Source organism: Nilaparvata lugens, chromosome 8, assembly GCF_014356525.2.
Source record: "Nilaparvata lugens isolate BPH chromosome 8, ASM1435652v1, whole genome shotgun sequence".
NCBI lineage: Eukaryota > Metazoa > Arthropoda > Insecta > Hemiptera > Delphacidae > Nilaparvata > Nilaparvata lugens.
Window position 1 is genome coordinate 38,573,403 of NC_052511.1, and position 23,551 is coordinate 38,596,953.

At 32.5% G+C, this 23,551-nt stretch overlaps 3 protein-coding genes across 6 annotated transcripts in view; 2 read left to right on the plus strand and 1 right to left on the minus strand.

The window, feature by feature from the left end:
- The window catches only part of LOC111050338 (thiamin pyrophosphokinase 1), a 31,628-nt gene that overhangs the window by 6,879 nt on the left and 1,198 nt on the right, over positions 1-23,551 (minus strand). The window contains exons 1-3 of one of the 3 annotated variants that reach the window (XM_039434690.1): positions 14,112-14,218; positions 12,113-12,217; positions 1,035-1,236 (exon numbers count right to left, since the gene is read on the minus strand). In XM_039434690.1, coding sequence (XP_039290624.1) covers positions 1,035-1,236; positions 12,113-12,148 — 238 coding nt within the window. In that variant the 5' untranslated portion in view covers positions 12,149-12,217; positions 14,112-14,218. Of the gene's footprint in view, positions 1-947; positions 983-1,034; positions 1,237-12,112; positions 12,218-14,111; positions 14,219-23,551 lie in introns of those variants that run through there. The other 2 variants (XM_039434689.1, XM_039434691.1) reach the window with 2 other exon arrangements.
- On the plus strand, positions 3,512-9,322 carry LOC111050339. Of its 2 annotated transcripts, XR_005572072.1 has the most exons (4): positions 3,512-3,673; positions 4,527-4,610; positions 7,153-8,682; positions 9,308-9,322. XR_005572072.1 is itself a non-coding variant. In XM_022336645.2 (3 exons), the coding sequence occupies exons 1-3, from the start codon at positions 3,628-3,630 to the stop codon at positions 7,293-7,295; spliced, it is 273 nt and encodes a 90-aa protein (XP_022192337.2). In that variant the 5' UTR covers positions 3,514-3,627; the 3' UTR covers positions 7,296-7,865. The 2 variants fall into 2 exon arrangements, 1 of the variants encoding a protein (XP_022192337.2); XM_022336645.2 differs by lacking the exon at positions 9,308-9,322 and having other exon boundaries at positions 3,514-3,673; positions 7,153-7,865.
- On the plus strand, positions 10,663-22,912 carry LOC111050337 (probable malate dehydrogenase 2, mitochondrial). Its single transcript, XM_039435141.1, has 5 exons — positions 10,663-11,158; positions 12,613-12,743; positions 13,004-13,180; positions 21,353-21,553; positions 22,754-22,912. The coding sequence occupies exons 3-5, from the start codon at positions 13,058-13,060 to the stop codon at positions 22,910-22,912; spliced, it is 483 nt and encodes a 160-aa protein (XP_039291075.1). The 5' UTR covers positions 10,663-11,158; positions 12,613-12,743; positions 13,004-13,057.

The window sequence follows — 23,551 nt, forward strand, 5'->3', positions numbered from 1 at the left end:
TCATTTGAGAGTCGAATATTTTAAAAAAGATAATGGAGAATTTATCCGTGTTATTATGAAGGCACATGGTAATTCATAGTGAGCATAAAATCATTTCTACAATAATAAAAGAAACTCAATGATTTTGAGAATCTTTCAGAATTATTTTATCTTGTTCAACGTGTCATGAACAAGACTGAGCAATAGAGCAGTGAAAAGTACAGAAAAACACAGAATTTTATTGACAATGAATAAGAGAAAATGACTTTTACTGGCGGAGATATCCTCTCAGGCATGTAAACATAGATAATAATTTGTAAAGATTTGAAAATTGAGCTTAATCTAAATTCTATTGGTAGAATTCAGTTCAGTATGTTAAGATGTGATACACATTAATATAAGTTAGCACTGCTACCAATAACTATAATAATGGCAAAACACATAAAATACAATACAATATGAATGAGGAGCATTTTCAAGAATAAATATGTAACTTATAAAAGGAGGAAATAACTCTTAAAGGTTAATTTTAAGCATAGGGAAACTAACAGATTCTTAAGAAATTATTTTATACGAAATTGAGAAAATCATTTGTCGTTAAAAACGAAAACTATTCATGTCAAGTAATTTTTGGGATACATACTAAACCATGAAGGATTTGTCTGTCAGGAAAAACAATTTTATTTTGAAATAAAGTATCAAAATGATTATGATATAACTATAGCCCACTTATTGTAAACATAATATGAATCCCATGTACTGATATCACAGAAATAAACTCAAGAAATCAATCTAGTAAATTAAAAATCAGTAGAAAAAAACTATTCATGTTTTAAAATAAAGACTCGAAATGATTGTGATATAACTGTAGCCTAGCTATTACTCTCAATTATATTTTCGATTTTTACTATTGATAGTTGATATTGATAAGTACTGTTATGAGTTTTGTAAATTTGATAAATACTCACCATTATTCCATAAATCAATCATGAGTCGCTGAGGCACTTTGATAAATAAATAGATAAAAATAGATAAATAAATTGATAAATACTCACCATTATTCCATAAATCAATCATGAGTCGCTGAGGCACTTTTATAGGTCTGTTTAGTATCATAACTGCATACTCTTTGCCAATGTGTAATCGATCCCCTGATACAGGATCCAGGGGATTCCATTGATAGCAGCAAAATTCACTAGCATTGTACATCATGTTTGCAAACGTGTTTTTCACCCAGCATAATTTGTGACTCGGAAACTGAAAAGAAGGGAACATTTATTTCAAAAACAACAAAGACTACAGGCATTCATTAGAATTGTTCAAAACTTATGCTAAAAAATGTACGTGAAATTCTAGTTAATTCCTCTAGAGACTCATGGAGAATTCCCATACAAAGAAAAGAAGAATTATTGAATTCTTCAATACGAATGCTGAAAAATCTACATGAGATTCTAGTTAATTCCTCTAGAGACTCATGGAGAATTCCCATACAAAGATAAGAAGAATTATTGAGTTCTTCAATACGTATGCTGAAAAATCTACATGGAATTCTAGTTGAAATGGGAAGAATCACAAGAAATTCTCATACAACGATAGGAAGACTCATAACAAATATCCATTAATTCAATCAATTTCTTTGATTTATTAATGTATAATGAATCAGAAGATATACGGTTGATTAAACAAAAATACAAACTAATAGTGCCATCAGATACCCTGAAGACTTGCGCAACTAAGAGAATCGACTAAAAATGTAGCCTTTAAAAATATAAAAAATATAATAATAATAAATCATTTTATTTGTACACGGTATAACCATACAAATGAGTTGAGTATAACAAATTCTAACAATGACTGAATTAAACCACATGAACAAAATGTTTGGCAATAGATCAAACTAATAACAACAAATATAAAAAATATAAATAAAACTATATCTGAAAGGAATGAACACTATTTGAGAAAACGTTTATTTAGGCGGGAATCAAACACTGCATTGCTCCCCTAGCTGGTGACTTATGACAATAATTTCAAGTATATTGCAAAAATTAGAATGAACAGCTAAACGAAAGAAGATCTTCATTTATATTGAACTTATTTTTATTGAACTTTATTTATATATTTAAATGGGCTGCATTGTCGAGCTATCAAGCAATGAATGGAGCTTCTTACTAATGTAACGTACTGGAGTTACAATTATCGCCAAGTAAATAAGTCAATATGACATTAATGTCGACCATAATTTTACATTCATTGGAAATTCATGACCAATTCTCAACATCAAAGGCCAAACTTCAATTCAAGTTAGTTTAACCGACGAAATTATTACTATTATTTCCAATTCTGAATTTATATTTATAGGTAAAAATCGCTCTATAGTGTGGTCCACGTTATATTGGAAGTGTTTGATTAGCAATGGTATTACTATCCTTGTCAACAAAGCGGATAGCGCTATCTCTTTCTCGCTTTGCTGTGTTGCCAGATCGTCTTTTAACAATGTAGAATTAATAAACAAAATATTTCATCTTAATTATGAGAATTCATAATGAAATTATTGAAAAATATAATTTCTTGCTTAATAAAATATAATTGATTATTATAACGAGAATGAACAGTTAATATTACATCAATAAACCTGTATCAGCTACCGTCTAGGCATTGACAAGATAGAGGATCGGCCACATTCTTCTCCTATCTTTCTCTACTGCCATTATAACTTGGGTCTCACTATAGTAGTTTTACTCAATACACTTCCATTTTTTGTTAATAAATAATGATTTTTGAGAAATTTTTCAAAACTTTAATTTTCTAAAACTTCAAAGTCTTCTCCCAAAGTGTTTTTCTTCTATTATTTCGAAATAATCCTTTTTCCTTCTTTCCTTGTGGAGATAACTTTATTTAAGAAGTATTTTTAAATAATTGGATAAAAAACATTGGGAGAAGAAGCCTTGTACAAAACAATCCCAATAATAAACACAGTAATCATGTTCCAAAGAAAGCTAAAAATTTCGAGATTATATCGCAGAAAGAGAATATTGATAACGTAATTGTTGATAGCTAGAATTTCTTGAGTCATACTGAGCATCTAAATCAAATTTCCGAAGCAAAAAGAACCGAGATTGAGAAAGCTGCAGAGATGAAGCTGGAGTTGAAAAACAAAATTTCAAAGCAAGACAAAAATACAAGACTTTGAAGTTTTAGAAGAATAATGATTGCAAAACTGATTCATTCATGCAATTCTGATGCAATAGGATTCAGGCTTGAAATGATAATCAATAGAAATAGAGAATACCTACATTCATATTTTATCTCACTTTATTCTATTTACAGTTTTGAATATGGTTTCTATTTGGTAAAATAAAATTAGATCTAACATTTTTATAAGTAGATTGACAATTCAGTAAAATGAAACCCTGGAAATTATAGTTTCTAACTGATTCATCTATGTCAACCTACTTGAAAAGCTACGCACACACTCATACACTTAGTCACAGGTGGGAGAGAGATAAGCAGTTTCAAAATCATCTCGAAAACACTGATACTGATAACGTTAGTAACACACCTTGCCCGCTTTCAATAGCTCTGGAATAGCTTAGGCAATATTATTCATTGAGCTGCGTAAAAAGTGCATGTGAATATATTGTTATAATGTCGTCAAAACGGAGTTTCACTCGGTTTATGGTGGTGATTTGCAGTAAGTTCTATACAAATTTATTAACCGATTCAGCTTCAGTTTGTTTTGTTTCAATAGTTTCTGGATTTATGGGATTTCTTCAAGTTATTTTATTTTAACTTATTATTTCAAGTTATTATATAGTGTTTCGTCATGGAAAGCAACTTTAATTTTATTATATTTATTTGTATATTGGAAGACAAACAAGTCATTGAATCAGTTTACAGTGACCAAGACTGGGAGTGTTATAAGGACTAACCTACTACTAACAATTTTTCTTACAGATGAAAATAAATTGAAAATTACATCTGTTCAACTGCTAATTGATGAATAATAATAATATTATTAAACGTTTATATTTGCAATAGCAGAAGTCTTCGGAGTGATTTACAGCATTTAATTAGGATTTTCGTTTAATAATAATTTTTCTTAGTTAATAAGTTTTATTGTCATGATTTGCCATTGTTCTAAGAAAAAAATAAATGTTAAACTCAATTTAAACTCCTCCAAATAATTTTTCTGAGTTTAAAATTGCTTCCCCGGTGGTTTGGAACCCACCTAAAGCTATAAGTCCAGTCATCACTCATTATCATCCGTCTCATTACTCACGCACAAGTCTAGAGCTCATATGGGCATCACCCTCAGCGAAAAAATCGAATTGTTAAATAACTAGTTTTTGAAAGTATCTTCTAGCTGATATCCATTATTGAAAGACTAGAAAATAGGGAGCTCGTAAGTTCAATATTTTTCAATAAGCTTCAGATAGAAATTGATGAGAAATTGCATTTGTTCAACTAATAACAATAATAATTATTTTTGTAATAATTTTTAATAAACTGAAATGTTCTTAAGAAATGAAATTTCGTTTTTTCAGTATTGGTTGCAAGTCTTATTCAAGCAACAGAGGCAAGGAGGAAAATACTGAAAGGCAGAAAAACTATCACAAGGGAGTACTATAGTAAGTGGAATACAAATTAATACGGACGTATGAGTAGCCTAATATTAATTACAGAGAAACTCTTATACTATCGATAAAAGAAATATAGCACAAATCTGTTGACAATAATCAGAATGTTTAGAATATTCTTTAGCTATAGCAATAACTGAAAGAATCCATCACTACTACTAAGGTATTTGAAACAATCATTTACAATTTAGGTGAATACTATAAACATTGTAAGTTATGAAAAATAATGCACTATATTATTGTGCATTGTCAATGTTATTTGACATATAAGTAATCCTCTTTTTAACATAAGATTATTTATTCCATCAATGGACAGCTTTGAAAACAAGTACATGTTAGTCAAATTCTGTGATTAATTCGATAAACTCGCAAATATAGAAAAATACGTTGACTGCAGAGCCTGATCCCATGAGTATGTTGCCTTACTTCAACTGGAAGAAAACAATTTCTCAAACCCACAGATATATAAGAAACTGATATCTGTTGTTTTACAAAATTAAAAAACTACAAGAAGATATAGAATCAATCAAATAGCTCTATTACTAATATGGGGACAAATAATCTTTCAAAACATTTTGAATATCTCTGTTGAATTTTGAGACAAAACATCAGTTTTGATTGTATTGCTTCACCTCTAAGTAAAGTAAAAATAAAAGTTGAATACAAATACATAATTTATAAAATAGAATTATAGTACCCGTTGAAATTAATAAAATAATAGATTAAGAATACAAAAAATCAATAAGAATACAATAATCTATTATCTTATTAATTTTAAAGTGTACTATAATTTTATTTTATAAACGAAAGAAAGTAGCCCTGAATTCATACATTTTAAGAACAAGACACATAAATAAATACACTACTGCTAGGAGAAATAAATATTATATTATAAAAGCCTATATGAAATAATAAGACGTTGATATTGTTGACGCTGAACTGACCACAGTTCAGCTGAAGATATGGCAGGTATTGCCATGAAACCTGGTTCTGAATTTAAATTGATTTTGAACTAATATTTCAAATTCAAATTTATTTCCACAAAGTACAAGCATTAAACTGTACAATACAAATTCAATGCATTACAATAAATTCAAATAAAGAACATTCCTTACTAAAAAATAATAAATTGAACAATAATAGTATTAATTTTTCTATTCCTAACTAGTAAGAGTTATAATTACTTCAACTGGTAGAAAAAATTTCTCAAATCCACAGATATAAGAAACTGATATATGATGTTTTACAACAATTAAAAAACTGCAAGAAGATATAGAACCAATCACATAGCTCTATTACTAATATGGGGACAAATCTTTCAAAAAAATTTAAATATCTCTGTTGAATTTTGAGACAAAACATCAATTTTGATTGTATTGCTTCACCTCTAAGTACAGTGAAAACACATAAATAAATGCACTACTGCTAGGAGATATAAATATGATATTATTATAGCCTATATGAAATAATAAGACGTTGATATTGTTGACGCTGAACTGACCACTGTTCAGCTGAAGATGTGGCAGGTGTTGCCATGAAACCTGGTTTTGTAATTTAAATTGATTTTGAACTAATATTTCAAATTCAAATTTATTTCCACAAAGTACAAGCATTTAACTGTGCAATACAAATTCAATGCATTACAATAAATTCAAATAAAGAACATTCCTTACTAAAAAATAATAAATTGAACAATAATAGTATTAATTCTTCTATTCCTAACTAGTAAGAGTTATGATGTACAATCAAACTGAATGGATTGAGGATTATCATTACATTATTATTCAACACTTCAAATAGCATAAGCTTGGTGGAAATCTACTAGCATAAGTGAGAACTTGTCCGCCAGTAGGAGCAGCACCCTAAAGCCTAGTTTACACATCGCCAATTGGCGAGACAGTTGTCTTTGGACAATTGTCATCACGTGGTTGCCGATTGTCGTAGGCCAGGCCAGTTAAACGAGATGTTTATACGCGGCCAACTATTGGCACGTCAGTTGACAGCTAAACATGTCCGAGTTCTCGTCATCTGTTGTGACTGAACTGGCAAAAACAAGACAGCGCACTAGTTCACATGGTGCTCACTACACCGTTCACATGGCGCCAATTGTCGCGACAACTGTGATTCCGAGTGGTGGGGGGCTCGCTGAGCCCAATTGACTGTCCATAGTCTACTCCCGGAGAGTTGAATTTCGGGCCAATTGTCGGGATAGTTGGCAAGGCAATTGGCCTGGAGTGTTTACACGGAAACAATAATTTCATGCCAGTCAAATTGTCATGCCTTAAGACAATTGTCTTGCCAATTGGCATCGTATAAACTAGGCTTAATACTAAGAGAGGGAAAATAATAAAATAAAAGCTGAGCTCAAGGATTTCTAAACATACGTGATAGTGATATTGACAACATCAACGTCTCATTCTTTCAATTATGGAAAAATCTCACAACAACTCTTCCCATACAATCAAATTAAATCTTATGGAATTGATGATCCATTATTTTCTCTACCGTAATAAAAATGTTTTCTAATTTACAGAGGACCCATTTCTACCAGCCTGGCTATCTGTGACCTTGCTTTGCTCGAGCTTCCTGCTTGTTGGGGGACTGCTCTACCTGGCCATGAGGAAATTCGTCATAGTCAGTCCATCAACTATGGTCTATGCTGCTGATGAAGTCTAGTATTATAAATCCACAAAGGACAGAACCGCATTTATCATTATAAGGATCAAGATAAAGAGTTTAAATATTACAAGTGCATTAAGTTAGGTAAAAGTGTCAAAGAAGTTATCAACTTTGATGGAAGAGTCCATATTTGAAAAACTCTACAAAACCAATACTGAATTACGTTTCAACTTCAAATAATGAAGCCGCATTATTAAGAAATAATACATAGAAAACCATCGGTGGAAAAATGAAGTGCATTTATTTAGTTTATAGTGAAGGTAAATAGATAGAGGGTCATTGATATAAACTTTCAGCAGGTAAGGAGCTACACAACTGCAGTATCTTGAAACATTTGAATTTTCTTTATCTTTAAATCAAAGAATGGAGAGTTTTTATTACTGAATTTTTTCTTTATAATCTTATACATATTTAAATATTACAGGTGATAAAGTTAAAATGTAATGTAGTTTATTTTGAAGTTAAAGTTTTTATAAGTTTTATGTGATAGCCTACATCTAATCTAAAATACTTGAATTAAAATCCGTTTGTATTTTTCTAATAAAATATACATTATTTTACATTCAACCACTTTTAATTATTGCTTGGAATTTTTTAATCAACTCAATTTGTACTAATCAATTGTAGTAAAATAACTGCTGTTTTTTATAACTGAAAACAGAAACTACTGTTTTGTTAGGCTGGCCACACACCGATTAGTCAAGACAATACTAGTCACGTTTAGTCACAATACTTCACATTGCTGCTTATGACGCAACACACACTTATTAGTCATTGCAATTGGACATGACTCCATAAGCAACTATGTAAAGTATTGTGACTAAACGTGACTAGTCTTGCCTTGACTGATCGGTGTGTGACCAGCCTTAGATTGTGGTCAAACGAAGCCGAGGTTTCACTTCTATATCAGTATGTTGAAGTATCCCCAACAGACAGACGGAGAATTTCCTCTGTCTGCATGCGTCCGTCTGTTACTGTGTTATCTGCCTTTACTATTCTACAGGGCAGTTCCAATGCTTCTATTTTTCATAGGTTTAAATAATTGAATGGAAACAGAATGATTCCAAATTATAAACATTTGATTATGAAATGATAGAAATGTTGTGTCAGTGAGTACCTACATAACACATGTTTGATAAGATCATTTTTTCATATTAATAGACTTTGAAATTCATCATTCTGATGCATGAGAGTTTAACAAATTCTTCCAAACTTTGAACAAACCAAACTTTAAACTGTCGAATTGTTAAAAAATAGTTTATACTGCACATCCAGCAATAAAAACAAAATTAAGTTGACATTTTAAAAATATTTTAAATGCTTTCAGTTCTGAAAAATTATATGCAAAGAGAAGAATACGGTGGTTATTCTCATGTTGTGAGTAGTATGTATAATTTGAAATGATTAATTTAAATGTATAATTCATATTTGGTACATGTTTACTATAATATTATTAAAAAGGTAGTATGCAAAGCAAAGCCATTCATTGAAACACTTTTAGATCCCTACAGTTAGGTAGACAATTTTAGAAGTCTAAATTAAATTTAAAACTTAGTGAGAATAAATAAACTTCTTTTCTGAGGATGAAACCCACATTAGTCTGAGACTTGAGTTTAAGGGAAATAAGAGGGCTAATGATATAAGATCAACAATTTTAATTGGTTTTTGAGCTACCAAAAAACGATGTTGGAGCAAATAACTTTCAATTTATGAAGCAGGCTTTAAGCAGAAACTTTTCATCAGGAGTAGGCTACACACAGCACATTAGGCCTACCTATTTAATCTTAAGATATTGCGTCATATTATTGATAGACTTTTATTTAATAGATATCTTGAAGAGAAATCCGCAAATACAAGTATTTACAATTAAAAGTTTAAATTGTTGATAAATTTAAAGATATTGTATGTTGGTAAATTTTTAAAAAGGAGACAATTCAGTGATATATATATATGTGTGTGTCTATATATTTCAAGAATCTCTTAGACATCTAAACAATGAAATTAAATAGGTAAAACAAGGAGAAGAAGAGAAAAAGCTCTGAGAGTGGTAATATCTTGCGCTTCGTGTAAACCAGCCGAATCGACAGTCTACAACTTGCTGAAAGGCAGGGCTTTTGGAACCGACCAACCCATAGAGCTGATTTTGTTCGACTTCAAAGGCATTCATCACGACATTGTTATTGCATTGGCCTCACAAGTTGTAACAGCTGGATTTACACTTCTTAAAGGTATGCCATGAGATGAGTCATGAGAGTAAGTACAGGAATATTTGCACTTAGGAGGCTGGCACACATTTGTAATTTATTAACTTCGTGTATTATGCCTCTGTCCAGTCTCATATTTCATATGGCATTGAGATTTATGGTGGGACTAGTTCATTTAATTTTAACAGGATATTATAACTCCAAAAAGAAGCAGTAAGAAAAATATTTAATTTAAATAGACAAGAATCGCGCAGGGCATTTTTTAAAAAGTTAGAATTAATGACGGTGTATGGACTTTATATTTACTAATCAATATTACACGTAAAAAATAATGAAGACAAATTCCCCAAGCAATCTAGTGTGTATGACTATAATACAAGAAATAGGAACAACTATATTATCAAAGAACAGATAGTAAAGAACAGTAGTAAAGAGAAGGTACAAACAAAGCCTAACCTATATAGACATCAAATTCATTACTTACCTTCCTAATAGTATTAATCATGGAAAATATACTACAAGGTTTAAAAACAAACTGAAAAAGTATAGTGGAATTGGAATTGTACAGTTATGAAGAATTTTGTAGTGCCAACTTATTACGTATTTAGACTAACTATTTTTGATGTAGCCTATTTTGTTTTTTTGTTGTAGGCTATTTATTTTATTATTTTGTTGAAAAAACGTACGCATTCATATACATTTTTTGTATGTATGTTTTGAATAAAGAGATTGATTGATTAATTAGTTAGATCAGGTATGATCTAATAAATTGATAATTTTAATTAATTTCAACTCAACTTTACATGAAAAGTTGGCTACTTATTAAATAAATGTACTCGAACTGTAACAATGACTATTTTTATTACAGTGAGGCCCACGATATAATGACAGTATTTTATAAACATTGGTGTTGCTATCCTTGTTTATCATTTGACAAAGCAGATTGCACTATCCTTTTCTAGCTCCGCAAAGTTGCATAGATACGGTAGTTTTTAAATGAACAAAATATTTCATCTCAATTATGAATATTTATTATTAAATCATTGGAGAATATTTCTTCTTGACGGATTGATCAACAATTTTAATTGGTTTTTGAGCTACCAAAAAACGATGTTGGAGCAAATAACTTTCAATTTATGAAGCAGACTTTAAGCAGAAACTTTTCATCAGGAGTAGGCTACACACAGCACATTAGGCCTACCTATTTAATCTTAAGATATTGCGTCATATTATTGATAGACTTTTATTTAATAGATATCTTGAAGAGAAATCCGCAAATACAAGTATTTACAATTAAAAGTTTGAATTGTTGATAAATTTAAAGATATTGTATGTTGGTAAATTTTTAAAAAGGAGACAATTCAGTGATATATATATATGTGTGTGTCTATATATTTCAAGAATCTCGTAGACATCTAAACAATGAAATTAAATAGGTAAAACAAGGAGAAGAAGAGAAAAAAGCTCTGAGAGTGGTAATATCTTGCGCTTCGTGTAAACCAGCCGAATCGACAGTCTACAACTTGCTGAAAGGCAGAGCTTTTGGAACCGACCAACCCATAGAGCTGATTTTGTTCGACTTCAAAGGCATTCATCACGACATTGTTATTGCATTGGCCTCACAAGTTGTAACAGCTGGATTTACACTTCTTAAAGGTACAGTATGTCATGAGATTAGATCAGATATTGATTGACCTGTATGACTGATTTTAATTAATTTCAACTCAACTTTACATCAAAAGTTGGCTACTGGCTACTTCTTGAATAAATGTACCTGAACTGTAACAATGAATATTTTTATTATAGTAAGGTCCACGTTATAATGTCAGTATTTGATTAACATTGGTGTTGCTATCCTTGTTTATCATTTGACAAAGCAGATTGCACAATCCTTTTCTAGCTCCGCAATGTTGCAGAGATCGTTTCAAAATGAACAAAATATTTCAACTCAATTATGAATATTTATTATTAAATCATTGAAGAATATTTCTTCTTGACCGATTAAATATAATTGTACATTTTAACAGTTAAATGGCAAGGCAGAGAATCAGCAACGCTGCTTTCCTATCTTTCTCCACTGTCATTGTAACGTAGACCTCACTATAATTTGGATTATAAGTAATTTTGATCTGTGAGTTTTAACTACCGTATTTAAATTAATCTACTTCGATATAATATACTATAGACTGAACATATTTACAAATAATAATTAAGTGTTTGCCATAACAATATAAAGTCTTAATACTTGAATATTTGTTGATATTAACGCATTTTTTTCTTTTTTCCTCTGTTTTCATCAATTTTCCTTCCACAGTGTATGTATATGTTTCCATATAACCTGTTTCTATGCTCAGTTGTATTCTTTTCCATAACTTATTATCCTCATTCTGTATTTATTACTTATACTTAGATTACTTTCAATTACTTATACTTTCCTAATATTTTTCTTATGTATTTGTAAATTGTATGTATTGTATTCCTTTTTTTTATTAACTTGCTTAATACGATTGTAAATTGTAGTGAAGACTGTTTTGGGCTTAATGCATGTAGTCTTCTTTTTTCTGTAATAAATAAATATATAAACTGGATCAACTATTTACTTGAACTTACTTTAAAACAAGTTCTCTGTCTAAGGAGCACCGTCATGGATAAGTTAGCAACAATAAATTGTTTGGTAAGTCATTGCTGATGTTTTCTTCAGGAATGCACCTCAACCTGCAGAAAATAAGAATTTTCCATTAAATGAAATTGGGATATTCAGCATTTAAAATACTCACAAATACTACAACATTGATGTACTCAGGACTTGAACATTTGAAACAAATTGAATAGGCCTAATTGTAGAGTGCAGATGTTTTTGAATAAAATAGCTGAACATTAATGATAATTCTAGTAAAATTCTAGCTTTATCAAAAAATTTGAAAAAAGCATATGAATCCAAAAATTAATGCATAAGCTGAACATTATACTGATATACATTGTAATAAACGTAGGGAATCAATCTACTAAGTTGAAAATTAATACCGTTCATTCGGAAAGAACTAGTTTAAAAATTGACAGACTTATCAAGAAAATTGCCTATTTAAACTTTATATTCCCCTCATTTGCAGATGTAATTCCAACAGATGACCCGGAAAAAGCTTTCAAGGATGTGGATGTTGCAATACTGCTAACACCAGAACATTCTAGATGGACTGAAGTAACTTCACTGAATTTCAACTTTCATCTCTACAAAAATTTGGTCAGTGAATGAGTTAACAATTGCAGCCTACAGTAGATAATAATTGATATACAAAAAACACAAAATATTTCTGGAATCTTTGAAACAAAGTATTCTTGAATAGTATTGAAATTTCTTGAAAGTGTATTTCAATTCAAAACGTGACGAGTGCAACAAAATTATTCATCTACAAAAATATTATTTTAGTCTTCAAGAATATTTTATGCAAGGACAATCATATTGCAAACATTTAAGTGTAGTTCATTATAAAATGATTTCAGGCTCAAAAAATCAACACTTATTCAAAAGATGCAAGAATTGTTATAGTGGGAGCGATGGCACCTATTGATGCAATGGTATTTGCTGACGTTGCTAAATCTGTTCCCAAAGAAAATATCACTGGACTATCCCAACAAATGGCTGTACGAGCTTACAACGCGATTTCTGATCATTTGAAGGTTTGTAACTGGGAAAATATTCAAGATACCAAGATTTTTCAAATTATCATTAATAATAGATAAAACATATTTTAGATACTGTACCAAGACTTTTTGTGTAGTTGAGAAGTTGATATTGTGGTAATTATTAATATTGAATGAAAAAGACTAAGGAATTGTAAAAAAACACAGATTTATTGATACTTAGAAAGACCGGTTTCGGTTATTACACCATTGTCAATCTCTGATAAACTGATAAAAGTTAAGCTGATAAAGAACCGAAACCGGTCTTTCTAAGTATCAATGGTTTTGACAATTTCTTAGTCTTTTTCATTCAACTGTACCAAGATTTTTCAAATTGACTGAAGGGGTTCAAAAATATCGATAGATAGTATCATTTATTATTGGCAGTCCGAAGAACTAGTCTTCACACACAGACCTCAGGTCCATGTGAAGATCATTCCTGATTCAAAGCACTGTCGGTTTACGTCTCTTCACAGATGAATTCAATCCTGATGAGTGATGAATCTCAATCATGATCAAAACTAGGATTAAGATTTTTTGTTGATTCAATTTCAACTACTTTGCTCGAGTTTTCTATTGTAAAAAAAATATTATTCTTATGTATGAGTTCTTGTAAGAATATGTAGAACTGACAGGAGATATTGTGAATCATATTTTTTTCTATGAGGAATAAAGAACTTTTTGAATTGAATTGATTAAGAGCTTTTCAAAACATCCTAAAATACTACTCATCTATTGACGCTTCACAGCATTATTATTCTTATACTTCAAATGTTAACTTTTTATACCTAAAGATTAAAAAAAAACCAAGATACTGTAAGAGATTTGTGTAAGATACTGGAAAGTTTCTTGGTGAAACTAACAAAGGTGAAACACCAAAAATATTGTTTTTCAGTCCAACAATAATAATAATAATAATAATACTCACTTATTTCAAACACGAATAACATAGAAACCCTTTCTAATTGATAGAAACTGTACTGCAACCAAACACTGGTACTTATATTCAGCCCAATGTGTTTCCTACAGCGACCTACGTCTTTAGAAAATATGAAATGACAAAAAATTCAACAACTTGTAGATTTATATGTGGGAGTCAACGTGACTTGAAATCAAGTGAGATAAGAAGTGTATAGGGTGGGTAATCATTTATCTCTAACAAAACTGGAAAACAACGGATCTGTAATGATTGTTTTTGAATCTGGGAATTTGATTTGAAATATTGCATTATCAATTGTTCAATATTTGACGGAATTTCAGATAATACACCCAGTAGTGTACAACTTGAAATGCTCAGCCAACAATAGCAAGATATACCGAACTTAATAGTTATATTTTCTCAGATTATTCGGAATTTTCTCAATTGAAATTTCTAACAAGTGAAGTGTGGAGTTATATGAACAACAAACACGATTGGTTACCGACCAGAAAAACAATTTTATCAAGTGGCATTCGTCTATTCTTTGAGGTTTAAAATTTATCACATTACCATCAATTTGCAAATTAAAATTCATAATTTTTACCCACATTAACAGTTTTAAACACACAAAATTACTCATTTAAATAACTAAAAGACCAGGAAGGAAATCTAGTCACAAAGCAACGCACATTACAGCTTTATGAGAACCTGACTTACTTTTATGAAAGCCACAACTTTTAGGAGCGAAGCTTCAAACTCAATTACCAGTTGAATTGTAGAACTTAACGGCAATAAGTTACCGTATTATATGAGCTTTTGAGCGGGATAAAAAACTGTCAATTCTGTCGATTAGATTAGGTAAGTTATTAGAAGATTGGGTGTCACCTTGGAGAGGTGAAAGCTGAGGAGCATTGTGGCAGCCAGCTACCTGGTGACCAAGAATAGTGTATAGAAGGTCGCCTTGATCCCATTAGGCTACTTTCACACGATAGGAGACGTGCAACTTGAACACTGAACAGTGTTCACGTCTTTTTGTCGAAGTACATTGAGTCAAATCGTGTCTTTTACATGGTGACTCCTATCCAGGAACCTCGTTTTGTCACATCTTTTCCCCTCGAGGCAAGCAGAGGCAAGATCTAACAACTACGCCGACGTTTGCTCAAAGTATGACTCATCACTTTTTCTCAAAGTCTAACTTCCTTAAAAATATAGATAGAAGATTTCTGATTTCGGATTTGGATTCAGCGACCCCAAATTCTTAAAAGCGTAAGTCCCGTTTTCGAAAATATCTGAAAACAAGGAAGTTATGACTGTTTTTATTAAAGCTTTCTATTATCATATACGGTAAAAACGAACAGGTACTGTACTATACAGTACGTAAGTACTGTAGCTATTATAATACAACTTACACTGTATTCGTGTAGGGAATTTGGTAGGATATTTATCTTGATTTCTGAAAATACCCCAAAATAAGGGAGTAAGATAACTTTGAAAAACCAAAGTTTTCCTGCCGATTGAAGAAACATTAAAAATTAGTCTAAGACATATTATGTCTTAGACTAAAAACGTGTAACAAATATCAGATCACCATTCAAGCTATCAAGCTTTTCATAAATTTATTTGTCTCATGGCAGAAGGTTTGCGCCCAACGTTTTCACTTAAACATTTCTGTGATTAAATTGTGATAGAGCACATTATCGTATTGATCTTCTAAATCCAGTTACATGTACATCATTTTCGTAAAATTGATTTTCTACCGTTCCTATGAATTCTAAGAATTCTATGAATTCTTTATACAGGTTCACCACAACTTCTTAAATAACATTATGTTTGCTTCAACAGAATTCATAAGGACGACAAAACATCGAACAACAAAAAAACGCTTTCTGAGTAACTGATTTTAACAAAGCATGGCTTCACGAAATACAGTACGATAATTTAGAATAGTTGGTACAATGGTTATGCTTTTCACATTATGGCAGCACTGTGCTTGCTCACTCACTTCTCCAGTTGACACTTGTTGACTTGTCAGTTGTTTACTTGACTTGACTTTGACACCTGTCATTACGCGATGTCTGAGTTTGATGTGGAGCTGTTTATTACTGCAGTTTGCAACCGACCTGCTCTTTGGGATAAAAGTCTTGACATCTACAAGGACCGGAATGAAGTCGCCAAAAGTTGGATGGAAGTTAAAAAGAAATAGTCAATAATTGCTGGTAATTTAAAGTGATATTCAACGATTTGAACCTGATAAATTGGATTGTTGAATGACAACTGAAATTTAGTGAATTTTACTGTACAACATTCCTTTTCCTCCTATTTTATTGGGTGATGATTTATGATTTCATATTTGGATTCATCTTTTCATAGTTCAATATGTTTTTGGAAAACTAGAACTTTTAAAAATTGAAAATGTTTATGTTTAAACTTCTCAGGTGTTCAAAAACTTCTTGAAACCTTTGTCTGTCCCTTTGTGAGGCAGGAGTATTATTATCTTAGTATGTTTACTATATAATCATATGATAATGGAAAGCTATATTAAAAACAGCTATAACTCCCTTGTTTTCGGGTATTTTTGAAAATGGGACTTGCGCTTTAAAGAATTTGGGGTCGCTGAATCCAAATCCGAAATCAGAAATCTTCTATCTATATTTTTAAGGAAGTTAGACTTTGAGAAAAAGTGATGAGTCATACTTTGAGCAAACGTCGGCATAGTTGTTAGATCTGTTGGCTTATTTGTAAGATCCCCATATGAAAGTACAGGAGAGCTGCAAAATATGAAATATGATCTTCAGTAATATGATCTTCCAGGAGCGAGGTCTCTGCCGTGTGAAACTGGCCTAAAGCCTCGATTACACGGGGCTAGTTTACTCGCCAACTCGCTGGCTTTTTACTAGCCGGCGAGTGCGCTAGTGGTCGATTTCATGTAGCTAGCGCCAGTCACTCACTCGCTCACTCTCCAACTAGTTGCGGAGTTGTTGTGACACGTGTTTGTGTGAAAATGAAGTAGAATGACAGTGATATTGCTAAGTTTCTTAGCCATCCTCATCATTGTATCCTGCTTTTTCAGCATTACATTCACCATACCCAGTAAATCATTGAATTGTGCACTTGTCATTCTTAACATATTGCGATATGCCACGGGATCTTCGTTTTTCAGCTCCATTAATAATGAACTTGATACACCATAACTTGCCCGTCTTCTTATCCACTCTTTCACCCACACACTTCTGCGACGCCGTTTCGTTTTCTCATTTTCCCTATGTATTAACTCGTTTTTTAAGACATTTGACAAAACAACAACACCGGCTATAACAAATTCCTCCGACATTTTCACGACAACTGGCTTGTCACTTGCCGCTTTTAAAACTAGCAAATCACTTTACACACGGCTAGTTTACTAGCAAGCTCACTCAAACGCTGGCTAGTAGTGAGTAAAGTTGACTGGTCTTCTACTTTTTCTTCAGCTTTTTTACTCGCTGGCTAGTAGCCAGCGAGTCGGCTAGTATGGGTTTACACAGGGCGAGTTTACTAGCTACTAGCCAACTAGCCAGCGAGTAGTGAGTAAACTCGCCCCGTGTAATCGAGCCTCAAGACGCATGGAGAAGCAGCCGGCTGTGGTGTGACGTCATGCTGCGACCTCTCGGTCCGGCTTAACATGTATTCAAACGTAAAAATGCCTAACTTTGAGCCCTTACAGCAAATTACCATCAACACCACATAGAAGTGAATGACATCAAAATGTTCAGCATTTTATCCTCTTTGAGAAAATATTAGAACAAATATTCAATAAAAATTCCGGGCGCTGATACTATTTACTTTTACAAACGATTGTCAAATAAAAAAACAATCATTTCTAAATATAATTGGATGACCAGCGTAAAATTATATTTGTTTTCTTTATTTTGTCGTATTATTGTTCAAAATATGTACAAAACAAATAAATTACCAGCCTTTTCACTGATAAATCGGTTTTGCAAATTGAATAATATAGTGATAGATTCAAGTATTTTGTATACTTTTGGAAATTAATTAATGTTTTCAAATGACATATTGATGTAAAGCTAGTTTCTTTCTGAATTTGAAATTTGAAATTTATTTGCCAAAAATAGAACTCAATCGCATGTTCATATTTTGTATCAATACAGCGGTTTTCATGTGAGGAATTGATATTTGACGCGGTGTTTTATATGTAATTCATATGGGAAGCCCGCATTTGCCGGCCGAGAGGTCGCAGTCTGACGTAAGCTCATGCCATCTCATGCGCGTACGTAAACGCGATCGAGGCAACCTGCTATATACCATCCTTGCCTGGTAACGGCAAAACAAGCATTGTTTCATAGTCGAGTACGAAATTGTTGACCGATCGTAGTGAGGTCTATGTTTTAACTCGGATTTTCTTTTGTCTGTCTGTCGCGATGTAACGCGATTAAGGCCAAACGCGTTGATAGAGTTCCATGAGATTTGGGAGGAATATTCCTTTTTCAACTGCGCGTCGATGTACACACAAGGATTTTTGAAATTTTGCATTTCAAGGATAATATGAAAAGAAAAAGAATTCCGCCATACTCTGATATCACTATATATGATATATATAATTATATATAGTGATATCAGAGTATGGAGGAATTCCTTTTCTTTCCATATTATCCTTGCAAAATGCAAAATTTCATCTACTTTGAAGATAGGATCAATCAGACTATAGAATTATTCAGAATCAATCAGCTGACAAGTGGATTATTTATTGCATGCATTACACAGATGTCTGGCCGTGTCTATTTATATAAGGTATTGTTTCAATATTTTTTATAATGCGTGCCCATCAGTATCAATATTCTCACATTTGAAAAACAAATTGGTGATTGAAGATAAAAAAATAATAAATAATGCTGAAGAAATTATAATATTCTTGATATTGAACAAAAAAATTAATTTTAAAATAGTTTAGAAATATTTTTATCAGATGGAAAGATTATCACGGAACTGGACAAATTATGATATGGGATAAAAATTCAAACTTGAACTGAGTTTATTGAAGTGAGTTTTTACTATCCTTGCCCTATTACCATAGGTAAGGAAAGTATTGCTTTCCGAAAAAAATTAAGGTGCCGGAATTTCTAAATTTCTATACATTTCAAGGTCCCTGAGTCCAAAAAAGTGGTTTTTGGGTATTGGTCTGTGTGAGTGTGTGTGTGTGTGTGTGTGTGTGTGTGTGTGTGTGTGTGTGTGTGGTGTGTGTGTGTGTGTGTGTGTGTGTGGTGTGTGTGTGTGGTGTGTGTGTGTGTGTGTTGTGTGTGTGTGTGGTGTGTGTGTGTGTGTGTGTGTGGTGTGTGTGTGTGTGTATGAGTGTATGTGCGCCTGTGTACACGATATCTCATCTCCCAATTAACGGAATAACTTGGAATTTGGAACTTAAGGTCCTTACACTATAAGGATCCGACACGAACAATTTCGATCAAATGCAATTCAAGATGGCGGCTAAAATGGCGAAAATGTTGTCTAAAACAGGGGTTTTCGCGATTTTCTCGAAAACTGCTACAACGATTTTGATCAAATTCATACCTAGAAAAGTCATTGATAAGCTCTATCAACTGCCACAAGTCTCATATCTGTAAAAATTTCAGGAGCACTGCACCATCTATGCAAAGTTTGATTTTAGATTCCCAATTATAAGGCTTTAGATACAATTTAAACAAAAAAATTCAAGTGGGAAAGATTGAGCATAAAATCTCTACAATTAATGTTCAGTAGCATTTTCACCTAAAATTGAAAATAAGCTCAAATTAGAGAAAATAAGATTATTCAATTGCAAACTGTTGGCAACTGTTGATTCTATTAAATTATTCACTATGAAGAGATAGCAGACTTCGTGTGTCTGCAGCGCTATTGTCCTGTCACCAGCTGGCTCAGATCTTTGAACAGTAGACTTGATATGCGCGGGAACACTAGCGTCAGTTGATCAATTTTCATAACGGCAAGGAAAGTTGTGTGAGTGCACCACACCAGATTTTTGATCTTGGAGAAAACAAATAACAGTTTTTAAGAGTAAATTATGATTCAACTGTGAATTGTGATTAAACTGAATCAACTAGAACAGGTGAAATCAGCTACTTGTGGATGAGAAAACTGCGTGAGGTCTACTGTTCACAGAGCTACTAGTACTGTGGGGCCATGCAATTGGTTGTGAGAGGATTCTCATTCTTCAAAAAAGAGTTTGTACGCAGCATCACATTTTCACGGTATCGTTTATTTGTACAGAAATAGTAAGATACAGATTAACATCAGCTGATGAAAAGCGAAATGCGCGTATTCGTGACGCATGAGATTGTACGCACCTTGAGATACTGAATAATCAAAACTCTTTATAATTAAAAAACATAAATTGTCCGGCCTATAATGATAAAATAAGACAAGTATTATAGTTTGATAGTTACATAATTGAAAGACTCAACAAATGATCTTGCATAATCTAGTAACAAAAGTTATTACATTTCATTTTTCATAATGTGTTTCATTCGGGTTCAAACAAACAGCTGACATTTCTCCGTTTAAACTAAGTATCTGCATAAGGGCCGTAGCCGTTTTCACACTTACTGATAATCGGCCGATACTCAGAATAGTCCTTGATTGGCTCTTGGTGAGAATTAGCCAATCAGAGGACAATTCTGAGTGTCGGTCGACAATCGGTGAGTGTGAAAACTGCAATTGCATGAGGGTAATGTCCTCATAAGCTCCAGACAAGTACGTGGGTATACCGAATTCGCACTAAACAGGGACAGTGAAAATGTAATTCCAACGAGTTCTAATTGAACTATTTCTACTCAGCACGGCCGAGTGAGTATGAATAATACCATTGGAACTTATGGAAATTATATTTTCACTGTTCACTGTCACTGTAGTGTGCGAGTCCAGCAGAGATGAGAGATGAGTGAGCCTAAAGCTTCAAGTGAGTTACGAACCACTAGAAAGAGATTTTTAAGTGCGTTCTTAATTGCTTTACATTGTATATTTTATCTGTGAATAGATAGATCAAGAATTAGAATAAATAAAAGAATGAACAGATGAATAATAAAAGTTTATAATTAATTTGAAAGAACTGTATCATTTTTTGAAGATACTTTAAATTGACCAATTCGCTGCCGCACCTTAAACACAGTGAAATAGTAAACACACAGTGAAATTTCACGAAATACTCAGAAAAATTCCATGTAGACTAGGTCTATCAATATATTTCTATGGTGAATTAACAGGACCTGCAACTGACAAACGGTAATTCAAGAGACTACTTCATTGGCAATGCAATTTGCAGTCATTTGAGAAACTGGTGGAGGGGGACTACAAGCCCAGTCAGCATGATTGTAGAGTCAAGCGGCCAGTATGGAATCAGCAAGGGACTCTTCTCTTCCTTTCCAGTCACTATTGACCGCCACAAGAAGTGGACAATTGTGGAGGTCAGTGAAATTTAAGATAAATTTCTTTCAGTTTCCTCTTATTAAGTGTACCATATATGTTCAACTTCTTTAGTCTAATTGCATTATAAAGAGTACTTATTCGCTGAAAAGGGGATGGAGGTAAAACTTATCATTCTAGTAATCTACTTCAACCGTATATTAGTTTTGAGTGGACTACCGTATTTTACAAAATTTCAAAAATCTGAGCTAAAGTCGATAATGTTGGCCTAGACCTAAGCTAACAACTATAGTGAGGTCCACGTTATAATGACAGTGCTTGATTTACATTGGTGTTGCTATCCTCGTCTATCATTCGACAAAGCAGATCGCTCTATCCTTTTCTACCTCTGCAACGTTTCCAGATCGTTTTTAAGAAATTTAGAAATATAATTCATTAACAGAATATAATATGTTATCTCAATAATTGTGAAAATTTATTATATGATCATTAAAAATATATTTTCTTGATGAATAAAATTTAATTGATAATTTCTTTTTCAATTTGACAGTTAATATTTCATCAGATTCTTCTTCTTCTTTCTTCTTTGGCTGTGCCTTATCCCATTTAAATAGGGTCGGCATTCCTTTCTCTTAGTCTGCCTCTCCACAAAGCCCTATCCAATGCTTCCTCTCTCCTCCAACCACTCTCCCGCAAGTCAGCCGCTATTCTATCTCCCCACCTCATCCTAGGTCTACCTTGTCCTCTCACACCATCCAAAACCAAATCCTGCACTCTTCGTCCAACATAAATAACCTCCTCCCGTCGCTGCACATGCCCAAACCACCTCATCCTCTTCAATATTTCATCAGATTACACGGCAGAAAATCTGCAACACTATTCTCATATCTTTCTTCACTGCCATTATAACGAGGACCTTTATTGATTGATTGATACAATAAGCACATCATCAAAATGATAGGGAGAGAAAAAATAAGGTAACCTTGTGCTATTCCTCTCCCAAATTTAGATAAGGTTACATATAGTCCGAAATAGGTCAAGTCTTGTATTTGTTCACTTCACAAAATTTTCAGTCGTTAATTATTTACTCAACGTAGATTTTTAAATTTAGATGCTTCAAAACCTCACTAATCTAATTTTCATAACTTTTGAATAGAAAAACATTGTATTATTGTACATTGCACCAATTATGAAGTGATAAAAATCACAGTAGGTATAATATTTATATTCTCTTTTTTCAGAATCTGGAGTTGGACACAGCAACATTCTATGCAATAGATGAACATGTGAAGTATTTAATTGACATGAGGGATCAAATGAAAGTATTCTTGATGAAAGAAAAGCTCGATAAATCAAGAGTTAACTCATACATTTCCAGCAATAAATCATTATCAATATAATCATCAATCAAATGACATTTATATGCTATTGTTCCATATATATTATTTTATGAGAATAATATTTTTGAGTGATGGAAGTTAAGTCGTGGAATAAATTATTGTTTAACGTGATTGGTTAAACGATTTGATTCCGAATAAATAAGTAAATTCTTATGGCTTTTGTTGGTGGGGAGTCCCTTGCGGGAAGGTCCCACCGCCTGAATATATAATTTAAGCCGTCAATGAGCCTTACGACTGTCATACTTCAGCCGGGACCGACAGTTTAACGTGTCCATCAGATAACACGGGAGTGATCTGGTTAAAAAACTTTTGGTATTGAGTGGGTTTGAAACCGGGATCCCTATGCTGCTACGCAAGCACTCTATCCACTAGACCAAGGATCACTCCTTGATTCCCAATGTATGAGTACTTACATAGATAAAGGAAGCATAAGGAAGCTATATTTCTTGTCTCTGGTACTTATGAATGTGTGATTAATCACGTTCATTAACTGAGTAATGAAGGCTATTTTATGATTTTACTCCATGCTCTATAGGAAATATAGTGAGTGGGTTCTGCCGATCAAGATCTTGACCTCACTTATTCCGTTCACTTTTTTAATGGATTCATTTTTTGAATGTTCATCTCTGGGCCCATGTT

Bases quoted from the DNA above. Each gene is read 5' to 3' on its own strand.
- LOC111050337 (XM_039435141.1), top strand. From the start codon at position 13,058: ATGGCACCTATTGATGCAATGGTATTTGCTGACGTTGCTAAATCTGTT. The intron at 13,181-21,352 runs GTTTGTAACTGG...GTGAATTAACAG, and splicing joins CGATTTCTGATCATTTGAAG to GACCTGCAACTGACAAACGG. The intron at 21,554-22,753 runs GTCAGTGAAATT...CTCTTTTTTCAG, and splicing joins AGAAGTGGACAATTGTGGAG to AATCTGGAGTTGGACACAGC.
- LOC111050339 (XM_022336645.2), top strand. From the start codon at position 3,628: ATGTCGTCAAAACGGAGTTTCACTCGGTTTATGGTGGTGATTTGCA. The intron at 3,674-4,526 runs GTAAGTTCTATA...TCGTTTTTTCAG, and splicing joins GTTTATGGTGGTGATTTGCA to TATTGGTTGCAAGTCTTATT. The intron at 4,611-7,152 runs GTAAGTGGAATA...TCTAATTTACAG, and splicing joins TATCACAAGGGAGTACTATA to AGGACCCATTTCTACCAGCC.